This window comes from Sminthopsis crassicaudata, chromosome 1 (genome assembly GCF_048593235.1).
Source record: "Sminthopsis crassicaudata isolate SCR6 chromosome 1, ASM4859323v1, whole genome shotgun sequence".
NCBI lineage: Eukaryota > Metazoa > Chordata > Mammalia > Dasyuromorphia > Dasyuridae > Sminthopsis > Sminthopsis crassicaudata.
Window position 1 is genome coordinate 69,492,599 of NC_133617.1, and position 15,615 is coordinate 69,508,213.

The 15,615-nt window shown below is 45.4% G+C and overlaps 1 protein-coding gene across 1 annotated transcript; it reads left to right on the top strand.

The window, feature by feature from the left end:
• The first annotated feature begins 27 nt into the window (after positions 1-27).
• Positions 28-3,439, top strand: PTGER1 (prostaglandin E receptor 1). The gene is given in 4 exon segments (XM_074310161.1): positions 28-395; positions 397-482; positions 1,363-2,260; positions 2,864-3,439. Coding segments are annotated over 4 exon segments (1,323 nt in total). The 5' UTR covers positions 28-305; the 3' UTR covers positions 3,113-3,439.
• The last annotated feature ends 12,176 nt before the right edge of the window (positions 3,440-15,615 follow it).

Here is a 15,615-nt window from a genome sequence, read left to right on the forward strand (position 1 = left end):
GGAGCCCTAGGCCTGGGAGGAGGGGGCTGTGGCAGTGCCAACAGCATTCCCCAGGTTCTTCCTACTCCTGTTTCTGCCAGGGCCCCACCTTATGTCTACCTAGAAATTAGGGACGTCCTTCTCATGGATCCTGACTCCCAGGAAGAAAGCTGGGTAGTGTCACATTAAAGGGGAAGGGATATCTTCTTGTTAATAGGACCAGGGCTTGAAGATCCTAGACCTCATTCAGGTTGGGGGGGAGGGATGAGGGGTGATAGGGGGTTAGGGTGGTGCAGGAGGAGCGGCTCTAGGCTGCTGGAGGCGGGATGGGGGCGGGAGGGAGCAAAGGAGCCGCCCCCCTGAGCTCAGTGAGCCGGGGCCCTGGAGAGCTACTGGCCTTGGGGAGAGTGCAGCTGAGCGCTGAGGCTGGGAAGGAGTGCTGCTGCCGATCAAAGCCTGGAGGGATGGGTCCCCGGAACCCAGGGCCACAGGAGGAACATCAGGTAAAAGTCCTGAGTGGGCTGGACCCAGGAGTCCGAGTTTCCAGCTTATACTACCTGGGAGATACAGGGAGCAATGTCTTGAGGGGCTCAGGGTGGGGCTGCCTGGGAGAGTTCAGAGCCCCCGAGAACCCCTTCCATGCCCTCTGCTCTGTCTACCCCCAGTCCAATGTGCCGTCCGCCTTTGCCGCCCCCCCCCTCCCGCACTGTTTCTCCACTGTCTCCTCCTAGCTTTTCTATCCCCCAACTTGTATCTGATCTTCCCCTCTAGTCCCACCCTGTCATCTCTACTTACTATTCCCTATCCCATTGCCTTCTTGTTTGTCCCAAACCTCTGATTGAACCCTCTGTCCATCCTCGGCTGCCCGTTCTGTATCGTCTCCTTTTGGTCCCATTCTTTCCACCCAGCTTCATCTGTCCCTTCAGTTCTGTCCCTCCTGTTCTGTCTGCCCCAGTACCTACCACTCACTTCTTTTGTATATCTGAACCAGCTCCCTCTACCCTTTCCTCTTTCTTCCCAGTCCTTGGGATACTTGGGTTCAGATCCAGGCCAAAGGTCTCTGAAAGGGGATGAAACAAGGCTGCCACAGTCTTTGGGGTTCAAGAGCCCTGAAAAAGGATAGGAATGATGGGAGGAATGGATAATGTAATTGGGTGGGGCTTGGGAGTAGGGGGGAAGTAATGTGGAGAGGTAAAGAGTCAGGAAGCAGGGGGAGGGCTGGGAGGACATGCTGTGCAAGAAAGGATGCAGAATCGCGGGATACTGGGATGACGGAGTATAGAGAGACAAAGAATAGGAGCAATTAGAACAGCAAAGGGAATGCCAACCTCCCTGTTTGGCTATCACTTCCTTTCCCTCTTTTTTTTTCCTCCCCTTGCTCAGACATCCACTACCACCTGACATGTCCCTTTGCCCATTGTTCAACCTCAGCTGGCAAGGGGAGAACTCAACATGCCCAGAGACCAACAGCTCAGAAACCCGCCCAGCCCCATCCCCAGCGATGCCCATCTTTTCCATGACACTGGGCGCTATTTCTAATGTCCTGGCTTTGGCCATCCTTGCCCGCGCCTTTATCCGATTCCGCCGCCGCCGTTCTCGGGCCCCTTTCCTGCTCTTTGCCACTGGCTTAGTGGCCACAGACTTTGCTGGCCACGTGATCCCAGGGGCCCTGGTCCTGCGGCTCTACGCCACAGGTCTGGCTCCTGCTGGCCCTGCCTGCCAATTCATGGGGGCTTGTATGGTCTTTTTTGGCCTGTGCCCACTGTTGCTGGGCTGTGGGATGGCAGTCGAGCGTTGCGTAGGAGTGACCCGACCCCTGCTCCATGCCAGCCTGGTCTCGGCTGCCCGAGCCCGCCTGGCACTTGGGGTACTTTGGGGCATTGCCTTAGGCATTGCTCTCCTGCCCCTGCTGCATGTGGGGCGCTATGAGCTGCAGTACCCAGGAACTTGGTGCTTCATAGGGCTGGCCCAACCAAGGGGCTGGGGTGAAGCCATCTTGGCGATGCTCTTCTCTGGCCTTGGCCTGGCCTCTCTACTAGCTGCCCTGGTATGCAACATGTTCAGCGGACTATCGTTAGTCCGAGCACGTTGGCGGCGGCGCCAGGGGAGCAGCCGCAGAGTGGCCCGTAGTGGCGTTGGCGGCTCCTTATCCTCTTCAGCTTCATCGTCCTCCTCCTATTCTTCTCCCGCCCCACGCCGAGCTCGGGCCCATGATGTGGAGATGGTTGGCCAGCTGGTGGGCATCATGGTGGTTTCCTGCATCTGCTGGAGCCCTTTACTGGTGAGTGGATGGATCTCTGGGCAGACCCCTGATGGATACCCCCAAGGAGGTTTTCCTGAGCAAGTGGATATCTCTGAGTGGATGTACTCCAAGGAATCCTGGAGAAACCCTAGGACATTTACTCCCATGAGTTCCACAGCCTCCTAAGTCAACGTCCAGTGTCCAGTGATTTCATCCCATTCTCCTTTCCAGATCACTGCTGCAAATGCTTTCCCTGATAGATTCCTGAGCCTCTCAGCCCCAGGGACATCCCTGATTCACTGTGATTCCCCATCCTTCAGAATCCCAAAGCTAGGTCTCTCTCTTACGGGCCCAAGCTCCTTTTCTCCAGTTTGGACCCTGGGCTCCTCCCTCTGGCCCCCACCCATCTGATTCTGGCTCCCTAAAGTATGTGTGAGATAGAAGTCATCTAAAGTCACTGCGCCTTAATTTTCTGATCTGCAAAATGGCAATAATAATATTAATAATAATACACTATCTCATAAGATATTTTTCTATATCATATAAGGGTAAAAAAAAATGCTCCATTACCCTTCGGATCCCAAAAGAAATAGGACTTACTACGTGTTCCCCCCTCTTCCTTGTCTGTCCCCTTCCTTCCAGGTGTTGGTGGTGCTTGCTATGGGAGGCTGGAGCTCGGGCTCCTTGCAGCGCCTGCTCTTCCTGGCGGTTCGTTTGGCCTCCTGGAATCAGATCTTGGATCCCTGGGTCTACATCCTGCTGCGCCAAGCTGTGCTGCGCCAGCTGCTGCGCCTGCTCCCCCCCTGGCACGAAGCCAAGGGCCTGCCCAGGGGCGCCTGGGACGGGAGCTCCTTGCGCACCTCACAGCACAGCGCCATCGGTCGTGGGTAGTGTCTTCGGGGCGCCAGGGTCCTCGGCCAGACTGGATCGTGCAAGCACAACGGGACCCAGAGGTGTCAACCAAGCAGAAAGGCCTGGAGGAGTCAATTAAGAGACGGTGGGGGTGAGGGGGGGAAACCTTGAAGAGGGGTCAACTATTCAACTGCCCACGTGGGAGAGGGGAGATAAAGGAAGAAGAGGGCAAGAAGGCGACGAGCAAGAGCCGTGAGGGAGGAACTCCAGCTTTTATCTGGCGCTGCCCCGGGGCTTCCAGGCAGGGAGATGGGGTTAGGGGAGTCCGCAGGGCGGAGCCCAAGGGAAATAAAGGTATTTTGCATATTCCTCGTGTGTGTGCCTGCTGCTAATCGGACGATGAAGTTCACCTGCCAGCCGTCAGTGAACTAAGGGCATGGAGGTCCATGGTCTGTGAGGTCCCTTCCAGCCTCGGACCACCATGCGGCTCGCCCAGACCAGGGACCGGGAAAGGCAGGGAGGGGGCAGTGACGGCTCCGGCCATAAGGTGGAGGCAGAGGCGTTCTCAGCGCCGCCACGAGGGGCCTGTTTTCCCAGCTCGGGCCACAGGAGGGCAGAAGACATACGAGCCGAAGGAGCTTACAGTAGGAGTCGAGGGCCGGGTCGCCCAACCCCATAACTCCCTCCCTACTCCCACCCCACCCCATCCCAGTACTGGTTGAACCGCAGCCCCAAGGATCACGGCCCAGGATCTATATCCAACCAGGAGGGGTGGGGCGGACGACAGCGAGCCAGAGGCCGTCTCAAGCCCAGACCGAGGAGGGGGGAAAGAAAAGAAAGTGAGGGTGAAGGGGAGGGAAGAGCAGCCACGGCCGCCTTCGAGCATGCGCACAACTTCCGCTGAGCTGGCCCACCCCTCACAGCTCTTCCCAGCCTGCTTTACGGCAAAGTTGTCTAAGGCAGAGAGGGAAAAAAAGCCACTACCTCTGCCCTCCTTTCCCCTAGTCTGGGCTTCTAGCCTAGCGGGGGCTCCTTACTTAGTCTTTTCCTCCACAACCTCTTCCGGAAACCCCCCTCCCCCACAGTTCTCTCCATGTCACCTCTTAGAACCACGCTCAAATGTCACTTCCTACTTGATCTCCTTAAGTGCGGGTGACCTTCTTCAAACTACTTACTTTGTACTAACAAACACCCTTATGAGGTGAATTGGTAGATATGGACTAAACATTTTGCGGTTCGAGGAGGTCAGCTACTAGTTATACGGTTTCTGGGGGTCCTATACGAGTCTGCACACCTAATACAATGAACCCCCATTGGTGTCTCCGATGAAGTTAGCCAGCGGACACACTAGCAGGAAGCAAAGTCATTAACTAAGATGACACGTTCAGAACAGTAGCATGAACCCCCCCCAAAAAAAATCTCTTGGGTTCACTCTCCACAAATATACCCCCCAAATCCTCTGGGGAAACTGGGCCCAAAGTCCCAGTGAGGCAGAGAACAAATCAAACAGGGCAGATTTTGCCTCCAGTATTGCAAGGTCTTCATGGCCTTTCTCTATTCCCTCCACTTCTCAATTCTCGATTAAAACCCCTTGCAGAGTCCTCTCTTCTCTAATTTGATCAGACTCCTCAAAACGACTTTCTCCTTCAAGTTTCTGCCTCTCTTGTCTTTGTCTGCCTGGGATTTGTCTTTCAACCGTTCCTTGAACTCTTAAAATAAATTCCAAAACTGATGGATGGGCTGTTTTCTCCTAAGTAGCTCCATTACTAAGCAGAATGCCAGATGGGGGAGGGGAAGAGAGAAAACAGCGTGCTGCCCTCTGGCGTAGACAGAGGGGCCGCGCCGCAAAGCCGCTTCTGCCCCGCGCTCCTCTTGAACTCTTCATCGACTGCTTGCAGGGACTGGCAGGGTTAGCTATTTAAAGGCCTCCAGGGACATAAACAGTTTTCAGCCAATCTTAAACATCTCTTCCAATTCAATCACAGAAATATTTCAGCACTTTGCAAGGAGAGACAAGGAGTAGATGCATCTTCACTAATATATTAATATCTCATTTCCTCTGCGATCTATCCTTTGCTTTCTGTGAATACATCAGTTGGGGGAGGGAGAAACCACAGGTCCTAGATTTGCTCTGTCCTACCCTAATGTCAGTTACCTTGTGTCATGTTGTCTCCCTTATGAATTTAAGTTCTTTCAGAGCTGGGGCTGTGTTATGCTTGTTAGTGTATCCTCAGGTTCTTAAATTCTGGTTAATTACTGGATTCACAGCCTCTCTCCTCACAACTTTCTCCCCTCATTATGGATTAATGAAAACACCAAGAACTGATACATACTTACCTCTGGACAAATACTGTATCAAATACTGATACAAATACTTTACAAAGGTGAAAGTGGCATTGTCCCAGACAACTGACACGGCATCGTGAGTCAGTTTCTTGAAGCAAGAGTGAAAAGGATAGGTAAGAGATGGCTAGTTAGGAAGTGTCTAGACTGAAAGGGTACTGGGATGTGGGGCCTCTCCCCTTTCCCAATTTCCCCCCCTTCTTATCCCTCCCATTGAGTAACTCCTTCTCTTACTGTCTCCTCCCTTCCTCTGGCCCTTCCCCTCTGAGTTCCTCCCCTCAGCAGCCCTCTGCTTCATATTCCTTTCTCCATTCACACCTCTATTCCCTCATTCAGTTCAGTTCAACAACACATGTTGTGTTTTTGTGCAGAGACAATACCACGTCAGTCTGTACATGGGATATTCTTAGCAGAGGTTGGCCATTTTCTCTGCAGTAGATTAAAATCAAAGTGACTTACCCCAGGTCACATACAGTTAAGTGTCTGAGGCTGGATTTGTACTCTGGTCTTCCTGACACCAGACCCAGCAGTGAACCACCTAGCTGCTGTTGCTTCTTAGGTGCTAGGTTCTAGTGACTGGTGTGGTTAGTCCTTCTTGAAGAGGATCATGACATCAGGGAGATGATTACATGATAAGCTAGTGAACTGGACTGAAGTGAGGAAGGGCTGGGCAAGGTCACCTGCCTCAGAGCCATCTAGGTCCAGAGGCCAGTTACAGACCAGGAGAACTGGAGATGGCCCTGAATGTAATGGGAAACCTGGGCCTTTTTAAGCTAAGGTCTTCAACAGGTCTCAGTTTGACTGAGGCCGCACCCATTCAGTGACTGAGGCTAGGTAGCAATAGAAGCAAAGAATCTCCTTTCACCTTTTTCTTCCAAAAAAACCCAATCATCTAAATAAATAAATCTGGGATGGGAAGACACTCAGGGTTCTGGTCAAAGAAGAAATGATCGCTATTTATCTTCAATCTGGACGACTTAAACCAGGACCCAAATAATAACCAAATGAGGCTTGCAAGGCCTGGGGTGGCCAATCAATGAGAATCAGAGTGGTTTTGGTTTAAGGCATGGGTCATTAAGAAAGAATCTAAGCAGTAAACCCCAAGACATCTGAAGAGGTTTCAGAGATCCAAAAGAAAGAAAAAGCTCCCAAGAGCATCTATAGGTAAGAGTATGGTACCCTATGTGGACAGAGGGAAAGGAAGGAGGGAAGGAAGGAAGGGAAGGAGAGAGGGAGGAAGAAAGGAAGGAAGGAAGGAAGGAAGAGAGAAAGGGATGAAGAAAAGAGAGAGGTAGGCAAACAACAGTCCCTGCCCTCAAGGAGTTTATATTCTACTTAGAGGCAGCTAGGTGACTCAGCAGAAGTCCTCTAGCCTCAGCCACTTAGCTGTGAAGACCCTAGCTAGCTCTATCTCAATTTCTTCATCCGTAAAATAGAGATAATAGCACTTATCTCTCAAGAATCATAAGGATTAAAAAAATGAGATTTTAAAATTTGTAAACTTTAAAGAGTAATGTACCAGCTATTGTTGTATTTACTTGGAGGAGATTCATTAGAAGTACAAAGTATTCCAAAGGAAAAGCACTACCATGGAGAAGAGGGGAGGAGATTGAAGGAAGATGGTCCATGAGCTGTGTTTGGAAGATCCTGGGCATCCTCGGAATAGGACTCAGGAGTCCCTGAGAAAGAATATAGACAGAATGACTCATACAAGCAACAGTCAACAAGCCATGATAATTGTCACAGAAAGTGCATGGTGGATAGGGATGTGAAACACTGCAGGGGTTCCTGTTGGTGCCAGAAGCAAATGCGCAATGCTCCGTTGGGCGCCCATTCTTGCCTTTCCAATCTTCTTGCACCTTACTCCCCAACTGGTATTCTTGGATCCAGTGACTCTCCCTCCTGGCTTCTCTCTGAAGCAGCTACTTTGGGCATTTTCTCTGCCTGAATGCTCTCCCTCCTCCACTTCTACTACTGACCTGACTTCATTTGAGTCCTAGCTGAAATTACCTTCTAAGGGTAGCTTCCTTAATCCTTCTTCATTCCAGTATCTCCCTCCACCCCTTTTGATTGTTTATTTATCCTGCATATAGTTTTCTTTGTATATATTTGCTTATATATCCCAGACTTGGAGAGCAAAGAGCTTTTACCTATTTTTGTATCCTTAGTGTCTAGCATAAAGTAGGAGATAAGGTCCTGGGTAACTAGGTGGGATTGGATGAGAAAGCCTGAAGTAAGATTACAATACTCCCTTGAAGCAAGTGGGGATCAGCTCAGCCTTATAGTCCCATCCCTAGGAGGGAGGTCATAAGAAACCCCACCTTTCCTGACCAGAAAAGCCAAGTTATGCTGTCAAATTCCTGAGGGTAAATTTTCCATATAAATCTATTTATGGTCTATGCCATCTTTGCTCAATCTCTTTTGGGTTGGCCCCCAGAAGTTCTGCCTTTGTATTTAATGTCTGTCCTTCCCCATCCTGATGGTGTCTTTTCCCTTGTTATAGCCAACTCTTTTAGGGTGCTAAACTCTGAATTTAGCCTGTCATTCAACAGTATATTTCCTTTCTTCTGGTTAATTGTGAGTACTACTAAGGAACTTGTCTTTTTCATCGCTAAATTGTTTAAAAAAAAAAAAAAAAAAAAAAAGCCTTTCCTTGCTAACTATATGCTCTTCCCATACTATTTAATATTTACCGCTCCTAAAGTCAATTTTTCCTCTTTCTTCATTTTGTCCATAACCTCTTCTCATAAATAAAAGTTGCTTTTGGCAAGAAGAAGGCATTGTGGTTTCTTCACACATGGATTGCTCCTGAATCCCATCTTTTGATGCAAAACCTTATCATTTGGTAGTGCTGGACCCCAACCTCATCAGTAGGTGCTTAATACATGTCAATTGAAGTGTGGAAGCTCTATTGAGAAGACTTTCAATGCTAGGCTCGGGGTTTTGTAAGTTATTGTTAGAGGCAATAGAGAGACACTAAAGATTTTTAAATAAAAGGCGGATGACAAAGAAGTATTTGGGGAATATCAATTTGGCATCTAAGTGGAGGGCAGATGGGAGAATGAAATGGAAAGTTTGGACTTTGATCCAGGCGATAAGACCCTTAAACAAGGGTCACTCACAAGTCTTCTAATTTCCCGTTTCTGAGTTGGAGAAGGAAATGGCAAACCACTCTAAGACCTTTGCCAAGAAAACCCCAAATGGGGTCATGAAGAGTTGGGCAGGACTGAAACTAGGAACAACAACAACTACTCATACATTGGCCCCTCCCTCCTTTTATAATCCTTTCTCCAAATAGACCCTTTCTTTCCCAGCCTCTTCACCATAATCTCCCTTTTCAATACTGTCTCATTTAAGGACTTTTAAGGTTTACAGTCAATAATCTCAGATTTCCAAAGGGGCCTGGGAGACCTTGGAGACACCACTAAATTACATTCACTTTCTTGAGATAGCAAGGGTTTGCTGGAGAGAAATGAAATTTAAAAGAGATCAGGGTAAAGCCTCAGAGTCGATTTGGGATGTTTTCGTCAATAATGTAGTTCAAAACCCACTTTTGGTTTATTAAAAAAAAAAAAATCAATAAGATCAAAAGCACTGGACATGAAATCTGTGACCTTGAATTGGGATCCTGGCTCTGTGTGATTCAGAGCAAATGTCTTAACTTTTCTGGACCTCTCTTTCCACATCGGAAAATGAGAGGGTCAGATGGGGTAACCCCTAAGGTGATTTTCAACTTTAAATATGATCACAGGAGGATATCCAACAAGTATATTCTTGTTTGCAGTAGTCTGCAAGGGAGTTTTTTCCATTCTGTAATGATTTTGTTAGGAAGTTTTCCCTCACATCAAACCCAAATTTGCTGCTTTGCAACTTCCCCTCATTTTTCCTAGACCATTTTCTCTGACTGTCTCCCATAATGCTCTCTATCTTCCATTCAGACTACTGACCTCTGACTTCCTTCAAGTCCCAGCTGAAATCCCACCTTCTACAGAAAGCCTTCCCTAACCCTTCTTAATTACAATGTTGTCCCTCTTTTGATTGTCTCCTATCTATCCTGTATATTATTTTCTTTGTACATATTTATTTGGAGCAAATATCTGGAACAAACTGGATAAAGCAACTGCTTAAGGTGACTGCTCTTCAAATCCCTGTCTGTGAGGTCATCACCTCTCAAATCTTTTGTAAAGGCTTTTAATTTCCTGATCCTTTAACCGATGCTCGAACTGTAAGATTTCAAGAGGTCTTCCACCACCTTGGAAGGTCCTCTTCAGGATACACTTCAGCTTCTCAATGTCCTTCCCTAGACGTAGCATCCAGAACTGACCTCAGTGCTCCAGATATAATCTAACCAGGACAGAGAACAGTCTGGACTCTCATCATCTCCCAAAACCTCATGGCATTATAGGTCTAGGCAGAGACAAGCCATGTCACTTCATTAATACAAGAAATTTTTGGGTGAGAATTCCCTATAACAATTCAGGTCACTCCTTTCTAAAAGGTATAATTGTAAAGGACTACCCAGAGTGGTAGATATCTTTTAATGCGGTTAAAGATCACATGAACTTTCTTGATTGTCTCCATCACACCACTGATTCACATTGACTTCACAGACACCAAAATCCCCACATCTTTTTCCATGGAACCATTGACTAACTGCAGTTCTCCTTTCTTATAATAATATAGTCTAGCATGTATATAGTGCTTTAAGGTTTGCATGAGTGTCCCAGAGACATCTCAAAATCAATACATTCAAAAGAGATCTCATTCTCTTCTTCACCCCAATCCTCTTCTGAACTTCCCTATTCTTACTGAGGGCACCACCATCTTCCCAGGTACATAGACTTATAACTTTGCTGTGATCCTGAACCTCTCCCTCTCATTCTCCCTCTCCCACACTGGGTAGTCCTTCACAATTATATGTTTTAGAAAGGAGTGACCTAAATTGTTATAGGGAATTCTCACCCAAAAGTTTCTTGTATTAATGAAGACTAGTCTTTGTCTAGTCCTATAACACCCATGAGGTCTTGGGAGGTGAGGAGAGTTTGACCGTTCTCTGTCCTGGTTAGGCTATATCTGGAGCATCGAGGTCAGTTCTGGATGCTACATCTAGAGAAGGACATTGAGAAGCTGAATGAATATCTCCCTCAGTATCCCTACTGTACAAAATCTGAAGGCAAATTTGATTAGTTTTACTTTGCAGCATCTCATAGAAGTCCCCTTCATACAATCACAATTCTGGGTCAGGTTCTCATTGTCTGGCACATGGACAAGATCTTAGAGGTATCTTCTTACAATCCTCTCATTTTACAAATAAAGAAGTTGAAGCCCAGAGAAGGCAAGCAATGGATAGAGCACTGGACTGGGAATCAGGAAAACCCAAGTTCAAATCTGACCTTACACACTTATAAGGTCCTGCTTTGCTGGGTGACACCTATGCCATTATCTACCTCAGTTTCTTCATCTGCAAAATGGGGATAATAATAACACTTACTTCTGGGGGCCTTTTGTGAAAATGAAATGAGGTATTTGTAAAGTACACAGTACCTGGCACACTGCAGGCATTTAATGAATGTTGTTTGTTTGTTTCTTTCTTTCTTAAAGTCGTCTGTCCAAGGTCACACAGGCAGTAAATAAAAGAGCCAAAGATTCAATATCCAGATATGATTCCAGCTCCAACTTTGTTATTAAAAAAAAAAAAAAAAAATTTAGGAGCAGCTACAGTGGATAGAGAACCTAAACTCAAATCTGGCTTCAGATACTTACTAGCTGTGTGACTTTGGCAAGTCACTTGACCCCAATTATCTCAAAAAAAAAAAAAACAAAAAACCTTATACAAACAAAAAGTGAGTTGATTTACATCATGGGGAGAATATCCAAAATTATGAAGTCTCAAATCCATTTGAAGTAATTAAAAGAAATTATGTCATATCTTACTAAATGTCACCTTAAGTTAGGACCCACATTGCAGCCCAAATCTGCTTCACATCTTGTTTCTTGCCCATCTACCAAAATAAGTATACTATTCCTGCCTTGATTGTTCAAAAATGTTCAACACTACAGTAGAAGAGACCAGCGTCCAATCTGGCATTGAACTTTTAATGATTATTTTTTCATCTCTGGCCCTTTGACCTGTTTTGTGTCCACACTGTTCTTGAACTCTGATCTCTCTTTTGTGCAAAGAACAAAAAACTCTTTAAGTTATATATTTAAATATTAGCTCTTAGTATCTTTTGTCTTTTTTTTTTTTCCTAAGGTAATTGGAGTTGACTTACTTAGGTTCACACAGCTAGAAAATGTTAAGTGTCAAGGTCACTTGAACTCAGGTCCTTTTGACTACACGACTGTTGCGCTATCCACTGAGCCACCTAGCTACCTATTAAGAATGACATCCTTCTTGAAAATAGTTTAGCAATCATTATTACAGAAGTTGTCCACCTAGGCAAGGTGATTTGAAACCAAAGAGAAACAAGGTGTCCTCAAACTCCCTACTTACCTTGTGTGTCAGCTCCCTAAGGCTCACTTTTTTGTTCTTCCTTCTCTAGGATGCCAGTTATCGTTTATTTCCTCCACCCTAAAGTGCTCCTGTCTCTCCAAAACATGTTTGCCAGATCCAGCTAATTCTAAGCTATAGCACTGCTGACATTAGATTGCAAGCTTCCAGGAACAAGGACTATATTTTGCCTTTTTAAAAAAAATTCACTAGCACTTAGCAAAGGACCAAGCTTATAGTAGACACTTAAGAAATTCTTATGACTAGTTGACACCATTCTTATAAAACCAGGCCATACTTTTGCATTTATCTTCTTACTTGCCCTGTATTTTCATGTCCTCTAAAAAACCTAAGGTGGTCAGTGGTTTCCTTTTGAATTCACAGTCTCTTAAGACAACTCTCTTCTTCCTCATTTGAATGTCTTCTTCTTCCTGGGATGACTTCCCCAGTAGAATTTTAGGCCATGCTTTTCTAACCTTTCTCTCAAGTCTTTGAAATCTGCTCTTTTAAGTTCCAGATGATGTTAGACTTTACTTTTTTGTTTTTTCAGTCCTGTCCAATTCTTTATGACCCAATTTGGAGCTTTCTTGACAAAGATACTGGACTGCTTTGTCATTTCCTTCTCCAGCCCATTTTACAGATGAGGAAACTGAGGTAAACAGGGTTAAGTGATTTCCCCAAGATCATACAGCTAATCAGTGTTTGAGGATGGAATTAAACTCAGGTCATCCTGATTCTAGGACTGGTACTCTATCTATTGCTCTATCTAACCATCTTCTTTTCTTTTATCAACAATTTTAAGTTACCATATCTACCCCAAAAGGCAGTTCCCTTTTTTCTTCAGAACCAGATCAAAAATTGAAGTTTCTCTCACTAGTTCCTCACAGAGCTTTAACAATGCAAGGCAAGAGAGATTATTTGCTTTGAGCCTGAAAAACTAAGGGGTGCACAGAAATATATAGGTCTATCTATTGCTTCAAGTAGGCCATGCCATTGGGATGGAGGGTGCATTCTTGTTTCAGTCAGGTGAGCCCAGAAATTATTAGTTGATTTGCTTTGGGTAAAGAAAGAGTATCAGCAGGAATCAGGATCATTGAGGTCTCCCCTCATTATTCTGTCATAATGCCATGCTAAGGCTATGAACTTTCCCCCAATTCCTCACCTAGGTCTTAATATTCTGGTGGACTAGAACATGCATAAATGGCAATATTGTTTCTGCCAAATCTATACACTGCATCTCTAGCTGAATTTTTTTACTTTAAAATATGTTGTATTATTCTATGCCACCTTACTCTTCCCCTTTACCTATCCTACCTCTTTCAAAAAAAAAAAAAAGTTCATATATCCCTTTCAGAGCCATATTTCAGCCATGAAACATCATGTCCAACATCCCCTCAAGTCTCGATGACATCTCTGAGTTCTAATTGGCTTCCTGGAGTTAAGAGATCTAACTTCCCTGACTTGTTGCCCAAATTTTGTATATTATGTTTAAGGACATTTGAAGCCAAATACTTTAATATTGTTTCCTTCCTTCCATATTGTCTCCTGTCAATTTCTGGGTGTCTTTACTACTATTCTTCCTACATGGTAGCAATCTTCCATGCTCTCAAGTTTGATGTGTGCATATGGACTGTCTCCTCTCCACCATTTCCTTTTCACTTTCAAGATTTGCCTGGCTAAAGCAGCAAAGAATTCATGAAGAAATGACAGGAGGCTACATGGCTAAAGTTCAACCCAGAACCCTGAACCCAAGAAACTTGAGAACAGCAATGCTTCTAGTTCAGTGTGACGGCCACAGCCATCAACCTGGAAAGCACCACAAAGACCCCAAAAAGGGAATTCTTGCTACCAAAATCCTTGACATTGGTTTAACATAAGAATATAGTAAGATTATCAATGAAAATGAGAGTAAAGAAGAGACATTAACATCTGCTTTGCAACTGCATCTTTAGGATCACAGGATCTTTCTATATGACTAAAACCTGATACCTCCATATGTATTGTCTACCCCATTAGAATATGAACTCCTTCAGGCCAGGAACTGTTTTACTTTTTGATTTGTATTAATGTGGTGTAGCACAATGCTTTGCACATAGTAGATGCTTAATAAAAGCTTCATCTGTTCATTTATTCATTTATTCATTCAATCATTTAACTCCCTAAGCAAATAAATACAAGGACAGCTAGAGCACCAGACCTAGAGTCACAAAGACTTGAATTCAAATGTGGCCTCAAACATTTACTGGTTGTGTGACCCTGTTTGCCTCAGTTTCCTCATCTATAAAAATGGGAAACCACTTTAGTATCTCTATCAAGAAAACACCAGATGTGGGTCATGAGTTGGACAGGTTTGAAACAACAGGCAAATAAATTCTTACTAGCCCTTAATGCAGTTAGTCTCTGACCAGGGGCATGTCAATCTTATATTTTATTCTATGATCCAGAAATCCATATTCCATTCTCAGACACTAAACCAAACTAGCTATTCACTTTCCCTTCAAGCAAAAGCATGACTTTAGTCATGAAGGGTCTTCTGTCACTGCCTGGAAATTGCTCCAAGAAGAAAGCAGACTTTTGTGTTTAATTGTTTATCAGGGTGACAAAGAACTTCCTTCTTATGCCTTCTGCAGAGCCATCTACAAGTTCCACTCCTGACCTCCTCTTCCTCTTACCCTTCCTGGATTCCCTCTCACCTGTGAATCTATATCATTCCTGGAAGGAAGAGGAAGTAACTACTTTCAGAATCCAGCTCCTTGCTCATGAGCCTCATTCTGTCACAGAGCTCTGAAAGTTCAGTGATCTTTTATTTCTCCTTCCTCCTTGAGAGCTCTCAAAACAGCTGAGGATTCCCAGCTGTTTCTTAGGATCTCTTTTTTTGTTACCTCCCTCCTCTCCCCTATGAAAACATCCATTCTACTTTTAAAAGGCCCATAATTCTCCCTGGTAACCTGAAGAGCAGGGAGGCACTCAAATGTCTAAGGAGAGTACCTTGTCTTCCAGGAGGGAAGCCAGCCTGTTTTTGAGCTCAGTTAACATGTGGTCATGGCAGCTACAGAAACACCATTTTCCACTCCCTGCAGGTCACTGCAGATTTCTCCCTGCTCTCTGCACTTTGCTAAAAGCGAGGTCCTCAGCATTTTTTTTTTTTCCTTCTTGATAGAAGCTTTCCTGGAGAACCTCTGTGGCAAACTGCAAATGAGGGTCTTCAAACATGGGGTGGCCACTTTTCTTCCTGTTAGCATATTGAGATCCACACCCCTTACCTTCTCTTACTTTCCTCTCCCCTTGGCAGTCCTCCTCCTTGGGTTCTCCTTGAGCTTAAATCTTTCTCCTCCTTCATTTTCTCAATGCCTTCCAGATTCACTCTTTGACTTTCTTCACAATTCAACATCCTTCCAAATCTCCTTCACAGTTTCCTCTCCTTCCTCAGCAGAAGTCCCTAGTTTGTTCCTTCTCCCACCAAAAGCCAAACTAGAGAGGTCAAGACCCAATTCTCCTCAAGGTCATCAAATAACAGGACTATGGATTTCAGCCTAGAATAAACTTAATCGATCATCTAAGCCTCTCCAATAAGGAAAATAAGCTCAAAGCAGTTGTTATTTGCCTAAAATCATGGATAATCCTCATTGCCTCTCCCTCACTTCCTCCAGGAATTGAGTCTCCCCTCCCCCCCCACACAACTCTTGGCGCATAAGAAGGAGGCAGAGGC